Source organism: Monocercomonoides exilis (assembly GCF_001643675.1).
Source record: "Monocercomonoides exilis strain PA203 chromosome Unknown scaffold58-502437, whole genome shotgun sequence".
Taxonomy (NCBI): domain Eukaryota; phylum Preaxostyla; order Oxymonadida; family Polymastigidae; genus Monocercomonoides; species Monocercomonoides exilis.
The window spans coordinates 78,132-97,727 of NW_027150603.1; the positions used below are offsets into that span (position 1 = coordinate 78,132).

Below are 19,596 nucleotides of genomic sequence, written 5' to 3' on the forward strand. Positions count from 1 at the left end.
CATTTGATCAACATTTTTTGTTGAACAGTCAGATATAAAAAATGTCACGGCAAGTGTTTCAATCTCCATCAAAATACGTACAAGGAAGAAATGAAATAGAGAAACTTCCTGAACATGCTTCAAACCTGGGCAAAGCTGGAGCCTTTCTCATTGTTGGTCCGAGAGTAATTACAAAATATGAAGAGAGACTCACCGGTTGCTTTAAGAAATCTCAACTCCCAATGAAATTGTGGGAATTTAAAGGTGAATGCTCGAAAGTTGAAATCGACAGAATTGTGAACTCTGTGCAAGAGAGTAAATTCGATGTTATTGTTGGAGTTGGAGGAGGAAAAGTTTTAGACACAGCAAAAGCTGTTGCATACTTCACTTCTTTGCCTGTGATTATTGTCCCAACAGCAGCATCTTCTGATGCTCCATGCAGTGCACTGTCCGTCCTTTATACTGAAGATCATATATTTGACAGATATTTGATTTTAAAACAGAATCCCGATGTTGTTGTGATGGACTTGGACCTCATAGCAACAGCGCCTGTTCGCCTTCTTGTAGCAGGGATTGGAGATGCATTGGCTACGTATTTTGAAGCGAGACAATGCTTTATCTCAAAGAAAAAGTCAATGGCAGGTGGAGAATGTTCAGTAACGGCGCTTGCACTTGCTAAAGCATGCTTTGATACGTTGCTTGCAGATGGCCATCAAGCTGTTCTTTCAGCAACGTCTGGAGTTGTGACTCCTGCATTTGTGAATGTGGTGGAAGCAAATACTTTGCTAAGCGGATTAGGCTTTGAAAGTGGAGGACTTGCAGCTGCCCATGCTGTGCACAACGGAATGACAGCTATTAAGGAAACACACGAATTTCTCCACGGAGAAAAAGTTGCATTTGGTACTATTGTCCAGCTTGTTCTTGAGCATGCACCGGAGCAGGAGCTTAAGCAAGTGATTGAATTCTGCAAATTGGTTGGGCTTCCAACCACTTTGACACAGCTGGGCGTAAAAGAAGTGACAAAGGAATTGCTTATGCCTGCAGCGCAACTCGCTTGTGCAGAAACAGAAAGCATTCACAACATGACCCGCAAAGTGACACCTGAAGATGTTGTTGCTGCAATGATTGTTGCCAACGAGTTGGGGAAATAAGCGTGTAATATTTTGATGGAATGGAAAAGAATTGACTAATTCCATTTTATTTATAAGTTAAATTGTAATAATAAAAAATGCATTATAATTTAATTTAATTTAATTTTCCTATTCTTTTGTTTCGAATTTTTCTATATTCATTTTATTTATGTTATAATAAGCTTTAAAACAATGGAATCAGCCATTGATTTTTTTTTAAAAAAAAGAAAATAAAAAATAAAAAATTGTAAATTAACTTGCAAATTCTGTTGTTTTCACAACGATAAAACTGCTTATATAAGGTGCGTTAAAATGAATTATACGATGCGATTCATCTTCTTATTAATTGAAAAAAATCCTCTTTCCAGAGAACATTCGCAATGCAGCACATACACATCGATGAAGAACATTATCTTGCTGCATTAGGAACGCGTGATATGATTCATTTTTCCGTCCAAGTTACAATAAATATATTGTAAAAGCTTATTATCAACTAATCCAGTTATATTAATTTTTGTTTATTTTTTTTTCCCCCAATGCTCGAACACATAAAAATTTACACTTTACAATTGTCAAATTTTCCTTTCATTGTAATTGCTTCCTTCACATCTTCTCTTGCACTGCCCACGTGTATTGGCGAATAGAGCGAATTACGGTATTGTCACTCAGCATGGTCAATGCCCAGAACGCCACTAACAGAAACCAGCTTATGTTCAAATTCCCCATTTCCATGTGATTGATCAGAGCGCGAAACGCAAAGGACAACAATGCACAGACACACTGAAGAGGGAAAAATACAACAACGGAGCTCATGCTATCTAAGAGAGAGAGAGAAAAAAAACATTCATAAAATATTTGATTCAATAACATTAATAAATTCAAATAATAATGGAGTTTGCACACAATTCATAAGATGAGGGCATGCGAGGTACATTGTCAACGGAATGACAACATCAGAAAAAGTTGATTGAGAAGAAAAAAATACAACTAACATCTCCAAAAGAAGAGTAAGTTCTTTCGGAAATTTCCTGAAAAAAAAATAATTTCCAATTAAAAAAAAATATGATTATTTATCAAATAATTTCCAAAATTGACCTGAAAACAACCACACCAATATCTGATGCACAAAGGCAGAGCAAGGACAAATGGAATAAACTGCATGCAAAATATTAGAAACGGTTCGTCTACAGACACAAGAGCACGCGGATACCACAGCAAAGAAGAAGAAGGTCGATAATCATCAACTCCACAAATAGGTGAAACAAATGAAGATTTGAGCACTGAATACAAAAATGGAAAGAAGGTCTCTAACGAACATTCAAAACGTGTTCTTAGAAGAAGAAAAATGGTTGATGCAACAGTAATAGCAGATGTAAAAAGAAGTATTGCAGAGAAATTTATTAGCATCTTCAGAATGAGCTTCATATTATATTTTGAGCTTATGTGAAATGAAGAGCAGTTGGAAGCGCTAATAACAACAGGAAGAAGAAGTAATATACAATGGGGATCAATGCATAAGAGAACAGATGCGCATATCAAAGGTGCAATTTGCCCCACTTTCAGAAAGAATATAACAATTGAATTTACATTTTCAAATCTAAAATTTACGCAAACCTTTGTTAACCTCAAACAGAAAAATTAATATGAGACAATATTTAACTTGGAACGAAGCATTTGAACCACATGAAATAATCGAAAATGGGTTAAGATAGAAGAAAAGCGAGGATAATTCTGCCTTATTTTCATCTATAAATGCTATCATGTCATTAACTTTATCAGGTTTGTATTCTTGCCCATTTGCATCTTTATTATTTTCTTTTTGAATTTTCCAAAACATTAAAAATGTCAATGCATCAAATATTGCTCCACATATAAAACAATTATGAGGATTCTTTGGTAGAAACGAACTCAACAACAGCATGAGTGGATGTATCTTAATATCTGCACGCATATACGGTATTATGCCACACTTTAAGAGATAAAGAGCTTCGCGATGACGTATATCTGAAGTTGAAGGAGCTGAAATTTCTATAACATCACTTTCCGCCCTTTTATATAAAAAATGTGATGCTAACCTCAGTAGCGTTCCTATTATAATTGTACAAAACATTTTAACACAGAAAACATGCAATATCCCATTGACCATCCCTTTATAAAAGAATTTTGGATTCTAAAAATGTAACTTTTTTTCATAACCTATTGAGTGGTTTTGAATAAAAAATCTTTTTGTTGTTGATGAATATTAATTGTTATTAATATTATTATTTTGATGTTTTGATAAATAACTGTTTTATGGAGTGTTAATAAACGCTCAAACTTTGCTTTTTGTGAGAAAATGGAAATCCTATTTTTTTTAATTTTTTTCTTCAAAACATATTTATTAACTGTTATATGTCTATATTTGCTCATTTCGATTCAAAAAAATTATTCATCATGATTAATAATGTTGAATTTGGAGAAAGAAAGAAAGAAAGAAAAGACGAACTGACTTCTTTGAAGATTCCTTTGCTTTTCATGGAACGAAGACTGAAGAAAGCGGAAGGAAAGAAGAAGACAGAAAAGATATCAGGTTTGGGAAAAGAAGAAGAAAATGTCTGGATGGATTGTTGTTTTCCGGCTGCCAAAAAAGATCTGCTGAAACGGGGAATTTGAATGGAGAGAAATGAAAAAAGTTGAAAAGAAGAAAAAGAAAGAGAAATATTAAACAAAAGCGGGGGAAATCAAACGAAAGAGAAATATTTCTCCGTCTCAGATAAATCTCGGACGGTAGTTCTTTGATATTTACACTTGGGATTTTGAGGGAATCAACAGAAGAATAAAAGAAGCGAAGAAGCGAAGGAAACAAGGAGAAAGAGGAAAAATGAGAAGAAAGTTATATCTTGCACCAGATGATATGAGCGAATAGGGAAGAAATTCATAGGAAAAAAGAGATGGAGAAAAAAATGGATTGTGAAAGAGGAAGAAAGAAGGGGAAATTGAATTGAAAAAGATAAAGATAAAGAAAAGGTGTTTGGACAGATAAATCAGCGAAACAGCAACAATACGCTCAGATAAATGTATTTATTTTCTTTTTTCAAATTATTATTATAATTATCATCATCATTGCATTTTTCTTTTTCACCTTCTCCTTCTCATTCTTCTTCTTCTCAATCATTAACATTACCATCATCAACATCATCTGCACAATCTTCTTCATCATCTTTATCTTCCTCCTTCTCTTCTCATTAAAATTCTTCTTCCTCTTCTTCCTCTTCCTCTTCCTCTTCCTCTTCCTCTTCCTCTTCTTTATCTTCTTCTTCTTCCTCCTCCTCCTCCTCCTCCTCCTCCTCCTCCTCCTCTTCTTCTTCTTCTTCTTCTTCTTCTTCTTCTTCTTCTTCTTCTTCTTCTTCTTCTTCTTCTTCTTCTTCTTCTTCTTCTTCTTCTTCTTCTTCTTCTTCTTCTTCTTCTTCTTCTTCGTCTTTCTCTTCTCCTTCTCCAACATTATAGGCTGCGCTCACTTCGTTCATTATGTGTTCTGGATATATGAAAGGAATGCAAACATTACAAACAAGATAATCAACAAATACAAACATTTTTGTTTATCAAACAAGTGCTGCGAAAGCAATTATAAATCAAACAAATTCACTTGACAAGTATTTACCATTGCAAGAAAATAACTTAGAAAAAACTTGTCAAAATGTGTAACCTGGGAGATCAAGAAAATTCTTTTTTCTTCAAAGAGATCAATCCTATAAAAAATTCAAAAAAATAGGTTGTTATTTGGTTCTGAATAATTTGCTTTCAATATTTTTTTCCCATTCGGCATTTTTGAATCTTTTTCGAAATACAACAATCCACAATAATTTTTTTTCACCATTATGTTTGACTTATTGTTCCATGGCATCTTTAAAAGTTTGGTATAAATCGTTGGTTTCTTCTGAAAGAGAAAAATTATTTCCATGTTTAAACATTTCATGTGCATATTATGGTTTGTTCGATCATAAAACGATTGTTTTTCAAAATACTTGTATGTAACAAACAATTACAGCTATTCCTAACTTTCATTTTTGCTTCTAATTTAAACAAAGCATTAAATTTGAAATTGAAGTTGTAAAATTTCAATTTTGTGAGATAAATAAAGATGTTTGTATTTTTCGATTAACTTTTTTTAAATTTGCTTTCGTTTCGTTGTTCAGAATATACAATGAGAAGAATTAGTAGATTTGATCATATTGGGGAAGAAGAAGAAGAAGAAGAAGAAGAAGAAGAAGTAGAAGAAGAAGAATATTATGACAGTGATTATTATTTTTATTGTGATGATGAAGGGGAAGAAGATTGCGATGAAGAAAAAGAAGAATTCAAGACAGAGCTTACAGAAAAGTTCACAAGTTCGAGTATTTTTTTCTTGATTGGGCTTTCAATACTTTGATTATTTTTGTGATTTAAAAGAATTGCTTGATGAACTGGAAGATTGTGATGGGAATGAGCAAAAACAGAATATTGAGGAAATGAACGGACTAATGGACGAGTTGTGCGAAGAGGAATTCAGATCTGTATTCACAATTAATAATTTCGACAAAATCGAAAAAATGATTGAAGAAAAGAAATTGACTTTGGAAAATACAATGATGCTGATGAAACATATTGCATATTGTAACGCGCTTGCAGAAGTGTGGTGTAGCAATTTTCACAGTTCTGAACTGAGCAAAAGATTTGAGAAAATGATTGTTGAAGAAGATGAGAAAAAAGAAGAAAAGAATGAAAAGCTTCTTGTTGATCTTTGCGAATGCTATATTTTTATCGGCTATTACATATCATGGAAATTGCTTTCAATTTGCATACCCAATTTTCTGAAAGCAGCATCAAACAAGGAAGAAAACGAAGAAACACGAAAAGATGTGGAAATGGCTTTGCTGGCTTTGACTTCAGCGAAAATGTGCGAGTTGTTTTGTTTCTTATTTATGCTGTTGTTTCTTTATTATTTTTTTCAGGGACTCAAAAAAAAACTGTATTTAAAAGAGATTGAAGAGATTGTCAAATATCACCAGGAACACCATAATCTGACACAGATTGCGTATCAGATTGTTTGGCGCTTTATTATCACCCAATTTAAAATTGATTACAGTTTGGAAAATGTCATTGTGAATGAGCTGCATTTTGCGAGAGAGGCGACTCGAGAATTGAATGAGCTGTCAAAATGTGTAGATTGGAAGAGAAAAGAAGAAGAGGAAGGAGAAAAAAAAACTGAAGAAGAGAACCGTATGAAAAGATGGATCAGAACGTTGGGGTTTTTCAATCAATCGTGCGCATTGTGGAATAACGAATTTATTGGGCTCATCGGGAGCATTGTTCAAGTGTTTCAAGCAGCAAAGAAAAATCATAGAGAAAGTTGCAAGGAATGCATTTTTCTATTTAGAAATGCAGCGAAAAGCAGAGCTGTGAAAGTTGAAGCTTTTTTGAAAAGTGGTGCCATTGATGTTGTTTTGGAGGAAATGAAGCGATCAACTTTGGAAGATGAAGTGGCAAATGAAATCTTCCATTTCTTTTTGAATGTTTCAAGGAAATTAAAAGAAAAGAATAAAGATGAAAAGGAAGAAGAGGAAAGAAAATCAATTAAAAAAGAGGTTTTTGAAAAGATGGAAGAAGAAGGATACGAAGATACCATTGTAAGCTTTCGCAAAAAATTGAGTTTTCTTTACCAAGATTATAATTATGAATTATCGTTGGATATTTCTGATTATTTTGTGAATGCTTAATAAAACATAACTTGATGTTATGTTTCTCAAAAGTTCTGATTTTATTTTTTTATCATTTCACAAAATCAAAAACAGAATTCCCCATGAAAGTGTTTTTGAAATAATCGTATTTTTATTTTTATTTTTATTTTTATTTTATTTTATTTTATTTTATTTTATTTTATTTTATTTTATTTTATTTTATTTTATTTTATTTTATTTAATTTTATTTTATTTTATTTTATTTTATTTAATTTTATTTTATTTTATTTTATTTTATTTTATTTTATTTTATTTAATTTTATTTTATTTTATTTTATTTTATTTTATTTTATTTAATTTTATTTTATTTTATTTTATTTTATTTTATTTTATTTTATTTTATTTTATTTAATTTTATTTTATTTAATTTTATTTTATTTTATTTTATTTTATTTTATTTTATTTAATTTTATTTTATTTTATTTTATTTTATTTTATTTTATTTTATTTTATTTAATTTTATTTTATTTTATTTTATTTTATTTTATTTAATTTTATTTTATTTTATTTTATTTTATTTTATTTTATTTTATTTTATTTTATTTTATTTTATTTTATTTTATTTTATTTTATTTAATTTTATTTTATTTTATTTTATTTTATTTTATTTAATTTTATTTTATTTTATTTTATTTTATTTTTATTTATTTATTTATTTATTTTTTTTTTTTTTTGGAATGGAACAAACTACAAAATTGACAGTTATGAAAATGCTTGGCCTCTCACTTATTCCTTTCATTTATCTCGCTTTCTCGTCTTTTCGTCTTCTCGTCTTCCCTCTTTTGAAATTCAGCATTCTCATAAATGTTTTTTTCATCCGCAAAGCACGGAAATGCATAAGAATAATGAAACTTTCAGAAATTATAAAGAAATTTTCGAAATACAAAAATCAAATATAATCTTCCATTTTGTATATAGGGCCATTCCGAGTGTCGCATTCACTCAACGCGTTTCATCAAAGCAATTATGGATAATACCATTGGTGCTTAACCCGCACCCTGGTGCCAAACACGCCCCTTCTCAATGATGCATTCTCTTGTTTTTCATTACAATGAACAATTGAAACAAAAACATATCAAAAACAATCGAAATTGTGTTAAATAATGAAAGAATATTCATTATTCTTCTTCGTCATGTCTTCTTCCAGCTGAACGTTGCTATTTTTTATTTTATTCACATGTTTGATTTACTGCAGAATTTTGGAAAGTTGATAATTTCAATGTTTCAATAAAGATATATATTAACATAATATCAAACCATGCATCTGAAAAGGATTGCCTATGACAGAAACATTAATTTTGATAATTCTGAAGAAATTGATCATTCCCTATTTTGATGACTGAAAAACCTGAATTATCATCAACTCAGTTACACAGAGTTCTTACAACGAAGGAATATCGCGTATTCAAATCCCCCTCGAAAAAGCTTTTCGCGATTCGACAAAGTTTTAAAGTGAAATATTCAACTGCCATCAAAGCAAAAGTTGTGTCAAAAGATGCATGGAAAAGAGGGATAAGAGCGGAAAGAGCTGGCAGAGAGGCTGGAAGGAATGTGCACCCTCAGGCAATTACGAACGACCAATTGGAAACAATAGAAAACCAAGTTTTGGTTCTTTTGTCTAACCAAACAATTGTTCGAATTCGTGATGTGCAAAACATGGTTTGCAATATTTTTTTCATGTTTTTTCTAACTTTTTTGAATGTTTCAGTGTGTGGATCTGATTGAAAATGAGCCAAAATCAAAGAATGAATTGAAAATGATCAATAAAAAATATGCATCCAAATTAATTAAACGAAGCGAAATATTGAAAGCCGCTATCGCTAGACCAACAGATGTTGCAAAAATCAAAGCACAGTCACCAGATAATATTAGCAGATGGTTTACTGAACTTTCAAACATAATATCAGACTATAACATTACATCATCCGACATTTTCAATTTCGACGAATCTTCGATCACTTGCGGGGAATCTTCATCAAAATTGGTTGTTTGCTTCAAAGATCAAACTCCTCCAGCTGTTCCAGCACCTCCAAAAGTACCGAATGCCACAATTTGCTTCTGTGTCTGCGCCGACGGATCTTCGTTGCCTCGTTTTCTTCTTTATCCTAAGAAAACACTCCCAAAAGAGTTTCGTTTTCTGTCATCATTTGATATCAGATATATTAATTCCTCTTCTGGGTGGATTACGAAGGAAATATACAAACACATCATGATCAATTGTTGGATTCCATTAATCACAGAGAAAGAAAAACCAACCAGCTCCGATCGCGCCCTTCTGTTGATGGATAATCATTCAACACATAACGATGAATTTGTAATTGAAGCCGCAGAAAAAAACAACATCATTTTGAAACGATTCCCACCCAACATGACATACTTACTTCAACCATGTGATTCCTGTATCTTTTCTCGACTAAAATCTACATTGAACAACAAGTTTATCATTCCATCTCCATTCTCCCTCCCTTCTTATAGAACGCAACTCGCAGAAGTTCTTCCTGAAGCCTTGGCAGCTGCTTGTACACCTTCAACAATAAAAGCAGCATTCATAAAGACAGGGGTTTGGCCTGTTGCAGCAGCTCCTGTGCTCTCTAGAGTAGCAGGAGCACCAATAGAAACATCTGCATTGAAAGAAGATCTTCATTATTCGTCTCAAGATTGGCGTGAAGAACTATTTGGTGATTATTCTTCACCAAAAAGACAAAGCGTTTCTGTTTCATCAAAATCATTAGATATTCATTCTGCAGATAAAGCAAACTCAACAAAATCAACTTCGCCGAACGAATCGATCTGTTCTTCTCCGTCGAATGATCACAAATTAAATCCTACAACAGTTATTGAAAATTTGGACATCTTTGAATTGAAAAAGCAACTTGAAGATGCTGAAAAGCATCTTGCATTTCTTCGATCGAAATATAAAGAAATTGAAAAATCAAATGTTTCTTCGACTTCTTCAACTTTGAAAACAAAGCATTCTCGAAAAGAATTTAACATTCTTTTGTCAAGCTCTTCTTCAAATGAAGATGAAAGAGAAAGAAAACAGAGAAAGAAAAAGAAAAATTATGAAATTATAGACGATGATGTTAGTGGAGGGAGCGACTCAGAGAAAGGAAGAAATATGGAAAACGAAAAGCTTATTCAAAGAGCAGTTTCACCTGCTTTTAGTGAAAAAGAAATTGAATTTCGCAAGAAATATTATTCTTCGTTGTCGTTGTAGTTTCTTTCTATCTATCTTTCTTTCAATAATGAATAAGTTTGGAATCGCGAATCGTTGAGATCAATAAAGAAATACAAGTGAATATTGTTTTTGCTTTTCTCACTTCTTTCAACAATGGAAAATACTTTGTTCCAAGTTTATTTGAAGATGGATATTTAACTGTTTATTAACTTTTGCACAGCGTTTGTATACAGTCATTTCATTAAAATCACATATTCAATTTTTTTTTGAAGCTATCATGAAGGAATCTGAAAAAATAATAACAAAAATATATGTGTTTAACAAAAATCTGAGCGGGCGGGTATGGCACCAGGGTGCGGGTTAAGCACCAATGGTAACAGTTTTTTTTTACTGTGTATTGACAAATAATAACACAAATCAGTAATTTCAAAAATGAAATATTGCCGAGAAAGAACAATATTGATATATAAAACAGAATTCATTCTCATCCTTTATTCAGGTTTGTTTCACTCAAATAGAAAGTAAGCTTCAGAAAAATGATTTTTAAAAAAATTTAGAACAAACAGCAATGAATTTTAAAGCGATAGGTATTTCTTGTTGAGGACCATCTTTTAAAACTAATATGAAAGGATTCTACAAAGAATAATTAGTTGACAACAAATTCATTTTTCACATTTTTTGTTAATTATGCCCATATTTTATAAATATCACAGAATAGAAAAAAATATTTTCTTGAGGAGCAATGCTGACTATTTTGATTTATTGCCTGTTATGTCGTCATGCAATGGAACTTGATAATCCAAGTTTTCAATTGTCGAAAAACATTAACGAATGCAGTGAAAAAGACAATCAATTTATTGTTTCTGACAAAGAATTAAAATCTCCATTGCATCCAAGTGCAGATCAGAGTGAACAAATGAATGCAACGAAGAAAGGAAAAGAAAATATCGAAAGTATTGCAATGACTGAAACGTTGAAGTCCGCAATTGAAAAATCATCAGACTATTCAGAAAAAAATGCTCATGACTCGGAAATAATAACCAAATGCAGTGAAGATGTTCTGCATGAAGATGATCCAATAAGTGGCAGTACTCAAATGAATGATGATTTGTTGAATAATGATGAAAAAGAGGAAGTTTTCTTAAATGGAGAAGATGGGAATGATGATGCAGAATGCGGAAAATCAGAATCGAAACCCTGCAAAACAATAAAAAGAGCGGTCGAGAAATGCATTCAAAAAAAATCAATAATTTTATGTACGACCGAGGAAAGTAACAAATATGATGCTGAGCCAATCACATTTGAAGATCGGAACGTTGAGATCAAAAGCAATGACAACTTCTTCATTACAATCATCACTGCTTTAGATGAATCAAAGGTTCAACAGGGTGATGCACTGCTAAATATAAAGCAAAACGGACGTCTTACTCTGGAAAAAGCATATGTTCACGTGAATTCTTCACGAGAAAGTGGTCGAAATCAGGGTTTGACTCTTGTAGAAGGAGATAATGCGACTTTTAAGGCTAGTCACACGCATGTAACGATTACTGATTACGAGAAAGGGTTGAATTGCGTTTTATTTGAATGCAAATTAGGATCATTGCATTTTTTTGAAACAGAAATTTCGCACTTTAGATCTTCTTTCGCCTTTATACTTGCAGAAGTTTCAAATGCAGTTATTTTCTATTCTTCAATGTTGAATGGACTCACAACAACAAGTGCAACACAATCAGTAATTACGATAATGAGCGGTTGCAAGTGCCTGACTGTGTATCGATCTAATTTTTCGGATTGTAGCTCGACAGAACATAAACTAGGAGGGGTATTATATTGGGAAATTGGAAGCTGCAATGATTCACACGATATATCAATTTCAAACTTTTGCAATTGCTCTTGCAAGGGCAAAGAAGCAAACGGGTATCAAAACGAAGAATCAAAAGGTGGAGCAATGTACATTCGTGGAAATGATGGAGTAGTTGATGCATTGAATCTTTCTTTGGAAAGTGTTGCATTCTCCGATTGTTCAGCTGACAAAGGTGAATATATATTTTTGTCTTTGGCATCTGGCCGAGAACAAATACCGGAAGACAAATTATCATTTGACATGGAAGAGATTTATGGAAAGCCAAATTTCATTTTATTGGAAGAAAGGAAAGATGGAATTGGCAACATTATTGACCTTATGAACGATGGGACAAAAAGGCTTCCATATTCTGCACAAAATATCTATGTTGGAGGAGAGACATCCAGCCAGGAAAAAACTTGCGGAAGAAAAGAAGAACCTTGAGATTTGTTGAAAACAGGTAAAAGCCACATTGTCAAAGACGGTCATGCTATGATATTTGTGATTGGAAGAGTTGCTGTTGATGAACCATTTATATATGATGAAGCTGTAACATTAACATCTGCCATAAATGATTGCTCAATGCCATTTTCTGAAAATGAACAAAAACGAGGAATTCTACGTGTTGGAGCGAAGATTGAAGCTAAAGAATCAAAAGCTGTTTTTGAGATTCAATATCGTGATACAAAAATTGAGCATATCGATTTTGAATATCCTGATGCCATTGAAGGAGATGTGCTGGATATAATTTATGATAAAAACAGCTTACAAATATTTGACGTGGTGTTCAGACCTTGGAAGACTGAGCTAAAGGGAGAAAATGTTCTTGGCGGAGAAGGAAGACCTTTGCCATACAAGCTGATTGTTAAAGAAAAATCAACGGGCGACATTACCAGGTTGGTTGTCCATGGAAGAAATAGCAATGATAATGGGGAAAATCATCGAAACAACAATCAAATGGAAAATTTTAAAAGACTAAGTGAAATGGAAGAAATCAAACACAATTCCGGAATCGTTGAAGAAGTCATAGAAGATGGAAATCCGTTGTGTTCTTGGGATTCTGGACTTATATTCATAAATCAGGGTTATTATTCATACATCAACGACAGTTCATTTATCGATATCAGCGAGGGTGCCATTTTTGTGGAATCATCTAGTTTGAATATGAACAATTGCAGCTTTGAAAATAACCATCCGATTAATGAAGGTTGGATGAAATTTCCTTCTCTGCATCACAACTTCCGTGTTAAGGGGAGAAGTACCGATAAATACATTAGTATTAATTCTTTGAAAAAAGGAAGTGATGGGACAGAGGGAAAGCCATTGGGAATGATTTCTTCTGCTAATGTTGGCGGATCTGCTGTGGATAACGCAAGCTCACTTTTTTTCATACCTGTTTTGTTGAATGTATCTCTGGAAAAAGGGGATCAGAGGAATGTAAATGGAATGGTTTATCAAACAAATGACGAATCTGTCATTGCGGTTGTGAGCGGAGAATATTTATTTCCTTGCGGTTTGACGTTTGAAGCATCAAAGAAAAGAAAAGACCAAGAACTGAAATGGATTGATTGCCCCGTTTCAGAATATGTTAACGAAACAAGAATGAATGTTAAGATCCCGAAATCGGTTCTTGATGTTGATGACTACACATCTGTTGTTTGCCGCTTATCTTATCCAAATGGCATGATGGATGAAAAAAAGAGCAAATCAAAAGAGTTTGTTTTCGTAAAGCAAAAGAAAGAAGAAACTGCAAATGACGAACCTAAAGACAAGAAATCTTCTCAAATAATAATAATTGCTGTTTCCGTGAGCGTTTTTGTTGTTGTGGTGGCAGTGGTTACAGCTATAGTCGCAATTTACATTATGAAAAAAAAGAAACCCAATCGGTACAAGTCGATTTACAGCGTATCGAAACAATAAAGAAAGCAAGGAATTAACAAAAATGAAATGTAAAAAAGAGCTTGCTTCTTATTGTCATCATTTTAAAAAAAAATAATGAGTGTTTATTTATTTTTTTTTTTAAATAAGCAAATTAATTTTAATGAAATTGTTTTTATAGGAGATCTGTTATGTACTTCCAAACTGTTTTCTTTTAAGATTTTCATTTCCATTAAACAGTGTCAGCTTTTTGATGGAACATTTTTGTTTATTGGATCTTTTTTTTAACTGCCCAATTGCTGAAAAGTGCAAAACATCCTTCAGCATTAATATAGACAATTTTTATTAGTTTTATACAACTTGTCTATGGTTTATTTTTTTCGTTTTGTTTGTTTTATTTTGTTGTTGTTTATTGTTCACTTTGATATTACGATTTTTGTCTATTTCTAAAATGCTTTGTACAGTCAACTAAGCTTTTCTTGAAATTTTATTTAGATATTTCAAATACTGCTGGTTTGTATATATTCACATTTAAATTGCTGATTTTTGCAAGTACTTTTTTCATTATAGTTTTTCAACAAAATCTTAAACGAAATGAAAACCAAAATTTGAAAATTTTCCTTCAAAATAAAATGAAGCATTTTTTTATTATAAGAAATAAAAACAGATCTTAATTATTATTAAAATTTCTCCTTTCTTTATAAAATTGTTCTTCGGTTGACTTGTTGCTTCTGTCTTCTTTGCAATTTTTCAATCTGAATTGTTCTTTCTTTTTTTCATCATATCCACCAGCCACTTCTTTGCTTTTTCTGAAATATCAATGTGTTTGTTGAGCCGCAATCACAAAGGAAATGATTGCATAAATAAAGAGGATTGATAGAAGTGAATGAATAAAAAGAAAGTTAAGCTTTCACTTGATGATTGCAAAGTGAAGTTCAACTTTAACTATCTCATTTATTTCTTCAATCATTTCTTCAATTTTCTGTTTCTGTTAATTCTCATCAGTATATTTCAGTTCATCCAGCAATTCTTGAAAAATCAGAATAAGATGTTCAAAGGATTGAATGCTTGATCAAAATATGAAATTCACATACTTGAAAATTCTTTTGGAAGCTCTTCCTTTCATCATTGCCGTAATAATAGTTATTTTCTTCCTCTTCAAAAAATTTCAATAACTCCGTCAAAATCTTCTTCTTCTCCTCCTCCTCATCTTCTTCTTCTTCTTTATCTTCTTCTTCTTTTTTCTTGCATTTGCTTGAGTTCCTATCCTTCTTCAGCAATTCCACATGAGAATGAAAGCAGTCATTCTACAGAATGGTGGATTCTGCGAACATGTTTTTCCATCCTTTTTATTGAAGAGCAAAACAGAAATGCTGACTCAAACTATAACCGTTCTTTTTCACTCAAATAGCGTCTGCATTCATTCTCTGGCTGTTCTGTCGCAAGAAAGTGCATAAAGTTTAAATAGAATTGAAAATTCCTTCTGGAATTTGTGTGCAAATGCCAACAATGAGCATTCTCATGAGTGAAACAGCAGATAAATCCAAACCAAACACGATAAAATCGTTTCTCTTCTACAAATCTCTTCAATTCAAAATCCGACTCTCTATAATTGCTTCTTCTGCTCGGTTCAATCAAAAATATCAGAAGAATTATCAAATTCAAAAACCATCTTTTATGCTTCTGTTGATTCCTTTTCATTCTTACTGTGACAAGCCCTGGCTAATATCTTTCCCTTTTTGGACTCTCTTTCACTTTTGCACATAAGCCCCAAGAACAATCATATTTCTTCTTTAACTTTTGATCGGAGAATTCTTTCCTCTTCTTGTATCACAGCTGCTTGCTCCTTCTAAGATGCAACTGAACGCACAATTCCATCGTATCGACAATTGTTGAACGTGAAAGCAGGTCAATAAAGTACAAATACAAGAAATATAACTGCAAAACGGAGGAAAGATTTTTGTACTGATAACATATCAGTAGATTTGAATATAGCTGAACAGTAGAATGAATACGATCAAAGAATAGTAATGTTGCTGATCGAAATAAGAAACAACGGAATTGATTGAAAATAATATTTCTTCAAAGCAGCATTTCGTGGCATTCAATGGTTTGTGACGTAACAATCGGAAATAAACAAAATAACTGCTTGAATCGATAAACTTTGACGTTCATTTGAGAAAACATTGCCGTCTTGCCAAACATTAATCAAAATCTCGGAGAATCCAAATTGAAGCAAGTAAATCCTCCTTCTATCAAATCTGTGCAAGAGTGATTCATATGGGACATAATAACAAATTCTATGGATGGTTGCACTTGAAGAGGCAGATCACAAATATTCTTCATTTCCTGATAATGTCTGGCGCATTAAATAAAACAAACTTCAAATAACAATCACCTTTTTACAAAATAAATGGCGCTTCGTAGAATAAAATTCTGATTCGATTGATCTGAATGCTTTTCGATTGCTAAAAAGCAATCGACAATAGGAGAAATCTTCGATGACGTTCCTCATTTGCTTTCATTCGAAAACGGAATTGGAAACAATTAAGTCGCTTTCCAGGTTTGTCTGGCTCGAATTGAGAATCAGGTGAGCTGAAGAAAAAAATGGTGTTTGTTGGTCCGTTTTTCATTTTCTCCATCCTTTTTTTCAACAAATATCTAGATTTCCAAGTTGCCAACTTCTTTCCTTGCCAAAAATACTTCTCCACTGCATTTCCTTCTTGAATGCTATATATGTTTGATTGATCCTACTTTTTCATTGAATTCCATCCATTTATCTTCATTCAAAATATTATTAGCTGAATATGTTTTCACTCTTGCAACAAAAAAAAATTATGAAAATCATGTGTCTTGCGTAACTTCATTTATTTCCAAATGGTTATATAATAATCAGCTCCATTCTCATCTTTATGCTCTTCAAAAGGAGATTGGCCATTTCAACAATAATTCATATTCCTGGGCTTTGAAAAGGATATAGATGATAATATCTTCACAATCAATAAAACAATAAAAATTACATACATTATATCTTTTTGCGTTTGAAATAAAATTGTTGTTTTCCCGTTGGCCATCCAATTACCAAAAATCATCAGACAGAATTTCAAATCCAATGAAAATCTATCATTGCCAGCTGTCATCACAGGAAATTATATTTTCAATTAAACAGAAAATTTTAACTCAAAGATCTCTCATTCAGCCTGTTGTCATTCAGTTTCAAATGTGATTAATCGATCAATTCATCCATAACAACAAAGAGAAAAAGCAAAACGTTCTTTATCTTTGGAATTGCAAACCGAAAATGTCAACACAAGATTTAACAGTTTGAATGAACTTATTTTTTAAAGCTTTTTTGAGTTTTTATTTTTCATCTATTTCTTCCATCCAAACCTGTATTCGTTCAATATGAATGTCAAAATTTTGTTGTTCTCCGAATGCAATGGGTTTTCGTAAATGTAGGGATTAAACATATGTTGCAAATTCACTGGTTTGCAGTTATTGTATCGTTTGAATTCTTCTTAATTGCATTTCTTTTTTATCTTTTTTCAGAATTGTTTGATGAGCTTGTGTATAGCGACAAGGATGCGAAGAAACAGAAAATAGGAAAAATGAATATACTGATGAGCGAGATGGATGAAGAAGAATTCAAATTAGTTTTCACGAAAGAACTGTTTGATAAAATAAACAAAATGATTGAAGAAAAGAAAATATCAATGGATAATACACTGGTGCTGTTGAAACGCATTGGATATTGGATAAAATTGAAAAGCATATGGTGTTATACTTTTAAAGATTCTCTGTTGAGCAAAAGATTTGAGAAGATGATGATTGAAGAAGAAAAGAAAAAAGAAGGAAAGAATGAAAAGCTTCTTGTTGGCCTTTTTGAATGCTATACAATGATACTCGATGACATGATTCCTGGAAATTTGCTTGTAATTTGTTTGCCTTATCTTCTGAAAGCTGCTTCAAACAAAGAGGAAAACGAAGAAGCAAAGGAAGAAGTGGAAATGGCCTTGCTTGCATTGACCGGTTTTGGGTATTGTGTATGTGATTATTGTCCAATTTTATTTAATTTTCTGGTTTTTATTTTTTATTTTTTTTTATTAGGAAATATCAGAGGAATTGTATCTGAATGAGATCAAAGAGATCATCCTGTACCATCAGGAGCATCGCAACCTGACACGACTTGCCTATCAGTCTGCTTGGGTGTTTTTATTAAACATATTCCCTGATGATAAAAGTTTTGAAGATACTATAATGAATGAACTGCATTTTGTGAGAGAGGCAATAAAGGAACTGGAAGAGTTGACAAGAAATGTGAATTGGAAGAAAGAGAAAGAAGAGGAAAGAAGAGGAAAAGAAGTGAAAGAAGAGATTGTAATCTTGAGATGGTTTGATATAATAATGGATAACATATCCCAATGCAAATTGCGGAATGAAGAATTTGTTGGGCTCATCAACAGTATTGTTGGGTTATATCGAGCAGCAAAGGATAGTCTTGGAAGAATTTGCGGTGTTTGCATTTTTTCCATAGCACTTGCAGCAAAAAGTGAGCCTGTGAAAAATGTTGACTTATTGGAAGGTGGGGCAATTGATGTTGTTTTTGAAGAACTTTATCAGCCAACATTAGAAGATGAAAATGTGTGTAATTGTTTGGATGCTGTTTTTTCAATTTCCAGAAGATTGGAAGGAAAGACAAATGATGAAATGGAAGAAGTGAAAAGAAAAGAGATGAACAGAAAGGTATTTGAAAAGATGGAAGAAGAAGGATACGAAGATACCATCACTAGCTTTTATGAAACAATTGATTTTCTTAACAACAAATATTATTATGAATTATCATTGGATATTTCCGATTATTTTGTGAATATTTGAGGAAATGAGATATTTCACATTTTGTTTCTCTGAATTTCAATTTTTGTATTTTGATTATTTCCTTCATCTGCAAATGGCTGTTTGCAGCCTTTATCAATAGAAATTTCTTATTGGATTGTCTGTGAATCTTCAGACGATGATGGAATTGTTTGAGGAAATAAAAAGTTTTGTATTTTGTAACTCTAAATTTTTATTTATTTTTCATTCAGTATCAGATCACATTCGACAAACGTAAAGTTTGTTTCACATCTTTATTTTCATCATTTCTTTGAAATTCTGAAAAGCAAAAAAATATGAAATATCAGCATTCAATTACTTCTTTTCTTTGGAAAAAAAACTATCTCTTAATATCACATCCATTCACAAGTTTCAAGAATTAATGATATTTTCTTTCATGTTCGTTGTGGTCAGTCGCCTCTTCTTTGATTTTTTTGAAACGCAAATGTTTTAACTGAACGGATGAATAGAAATGAAATGAGAAAAAACTGAAAGAGGAACGAGAAGAAATGAATGAACACGAGGAAAAATAGATATCTTTAGATTATTTGTGAACCAATTCTTGATCCTCAACAACAAAAACAAAAAATTCTACCATTACCTCTTCCTCTTCAGTCTGACTTCATTTTTCTTTCCCTCTTTTTCTTCCATTCGGTAAGCTTTTCTCTTTCATCATAAAATTCTTATTGCCTTTTCATCAAGAAACTTTTCAGCCAAATCATATTGAGAAATTAGAAGATGAAGAGGAGGAGGATGATGAAAAGAAAGAATATGAAGATGCAATCTTCAATTCTTGTGTAGCACGTTCTTGCATTGAAAAACCTCATTTTTCATTCATCTTTTGCTCACTTGGATTGTTAATTCGACTCTTGAATCAAACCTGCTATCAATTTTCAAATGTTTGTTTTCAAATTTGCTCAAAATAGAAGCAAACATTGGGGAAAAATAGATAAAAGTTAA

The 19,596-nt window shown here is 32.1% G+C and overlaps 8 protein-coding genes across 8 annotated transcripts; 6 read left to right on the plus strand and 2 right to left on the minus strand.

The window, feature by feature from the left end:
• Positions 1–41: 41 nt before the first annotated feature.
• Positions 42–1,130, plus strand: MONOS_13050 (putative glycerol dehydrogenase; the record flags this gene model as incomplete). Its single annotated transcript, XM_067865728.1, has 1 exon — positions 42–1,130. One exon carries the CDS (start codon positions 42–44, stop codon positions 1,128–1,130), a length of 1,089 nt encoding a protein of 362 aa, XP_067719835.1.
• Positions 1,131–1,363: 233 nt separating this feature from the next.
• On the minus strand, positions 1,364–3,060 carry MONOS_13049 (putative GPI transamidase subunit PIG-U; the record flags this gene model as incomplete). Its single annotated transcript, XM_067865726.1, has 4 exons — positions 1,364–1,927; positions 2,013–2,137; positions 2,221–2,665; positions 2,724–3,060. 4 exons carry the CDS (start codon positions 3,058–3,060, stop codon positions 1,713–1,715), a joined length of 1,122 nt encoding a protein of 373 aa, XP_067719836.1. The 3' UTR covers positions 1,364–1,712.
• Positions 3,061–4,333: 1,273 nt separating this feature from the next.
• MONOS_18265 (uncharacterized protein) lies at positions 4,334–4,615 on the minus strand (the record flags this gene model as incomplete). Its single annotated transcript, XM_067871268.1, has 1 exon — positions 4,334–4,615. The coding sequence occupies one exon, from the start codon at positions 4,613–4,615 to the stop codon at positions 4,334–4,336; it is 282 nt and encodes a 93-aa protein (XP_067719837.1).
• A 677-nt stretch (positions 4,616–5,292) lies between these two features.
• On the plus strand, positions 5,293–6,844 carry MONOS_13777 (uncharacterized protein; the record flags this gene model as incomplete). Its single annotated transcript, XM_067866511.1, has 3 exons — positions 5,293–5,476; positions 5,538–5,758; positions 6,080–6,844. 3 exons carry the CDS (start codon positions 5,293–5,295, stop codon positions 6,842–6,844), a joined length of 1,170 nt encoding a protein of 389 aa, XP_067719838.1.
• Positions 6,845–8,200: 1,356 nt separating this feature from the next.
• Positions 8,201–10,082, plus strand: MONOS_13778 (putative transposase Tan1; the record flags this gene model as incomplete). The annotated part of the gene is made up of 2 exons (XM_067866512.1): positions 8,201–8,524; positions 8,574–10,082. 2 exons carry the CDS (start codon positions 8,201–8,203, stop codon positions 10,080–10,082), a joined length of 1,833 nt encoding a protein of 610 aa, XP_067719839.1.
• A 745-nt stretch (positions 10,083–10,827) lies between these two features.
• Positions 10,828–12,330, plus strand: MONOS_13779 (uncharacterized protein; the record flags this gene model as incomplete). Its single annotated transcript, XM_067866513.1, has 1 exon — positions 10,828–12,330. One exon carries the CDS (start codon positions 10,828–10,830, stop codon positions 12,328–12,330), a length of 1,503 nt encoding a protein of 500 aa, XP_067719840.1.
• A 48-nt stretch (positions 12,331–12,378) lies between these two features.
• MONOS_13780 (uncharacterized protein) lies at positions 12,379–13,806 on the plus strand (the record flags this gene model as incomplete). The annotated part of the gene is made up of 1 exon (XM_067866515.1): positions 12,379–13,806. The coding sequence occupies one exon, from the start codon at positions 12,379–12,381 to the stop codon at positions 13,804–13,806; it is 1,428 nt and encodes a 475-aa protein (XP_067719841.1).
• A 3,211-nt stretch (positions 13,807–17,017) lies between these two features.
• Positions 17,018–18,931, plus strand: MONOS_13781 (uncharacterized protein). Its single transcript, XM_067866516.1, has 4 exons — positions 17,018–17,086; positions 17,224–17,251; positions 17,314–17,807; positions 17,872–18,931. Exons 1-4 carry the CDS (start codon positions 17,066–17,068, stop codon positions 18,637–18,639), a joined length of 1,311 nt encoding a protein of 436 aa, XP_067719842.1. The 5' UTR covers positions 17,018–17,065; the 3' UTR covers positions 18,640–18,931.
• The last annotated feature ends 665 nt before the right edge of the window (positions 18,932–19,596 follow it).

Excerpts from the sequence above, each read along its gene's own strand:
- MONOS_13781 (XM_067866516.1), top strand. The coding sequence starts at position 17,066 with ATGTCAACACAAGATTTAACA. Across the intron at positions 17,087-17,223 it reads TGTCAACACAAGATTTAACA|GGATTAAACATATGTTGCAA; the intron begins GTTTGAATGAAC and ends TCGTAAATGTAG. Across the intron at positions 17,252-17,313 it reads CATATGTTGCAAATTCACTG|AATTGTTTGATGAGCTTGTG; the intron begins GTTTGCAGTTAT and ends ATCTTTTTTCAG.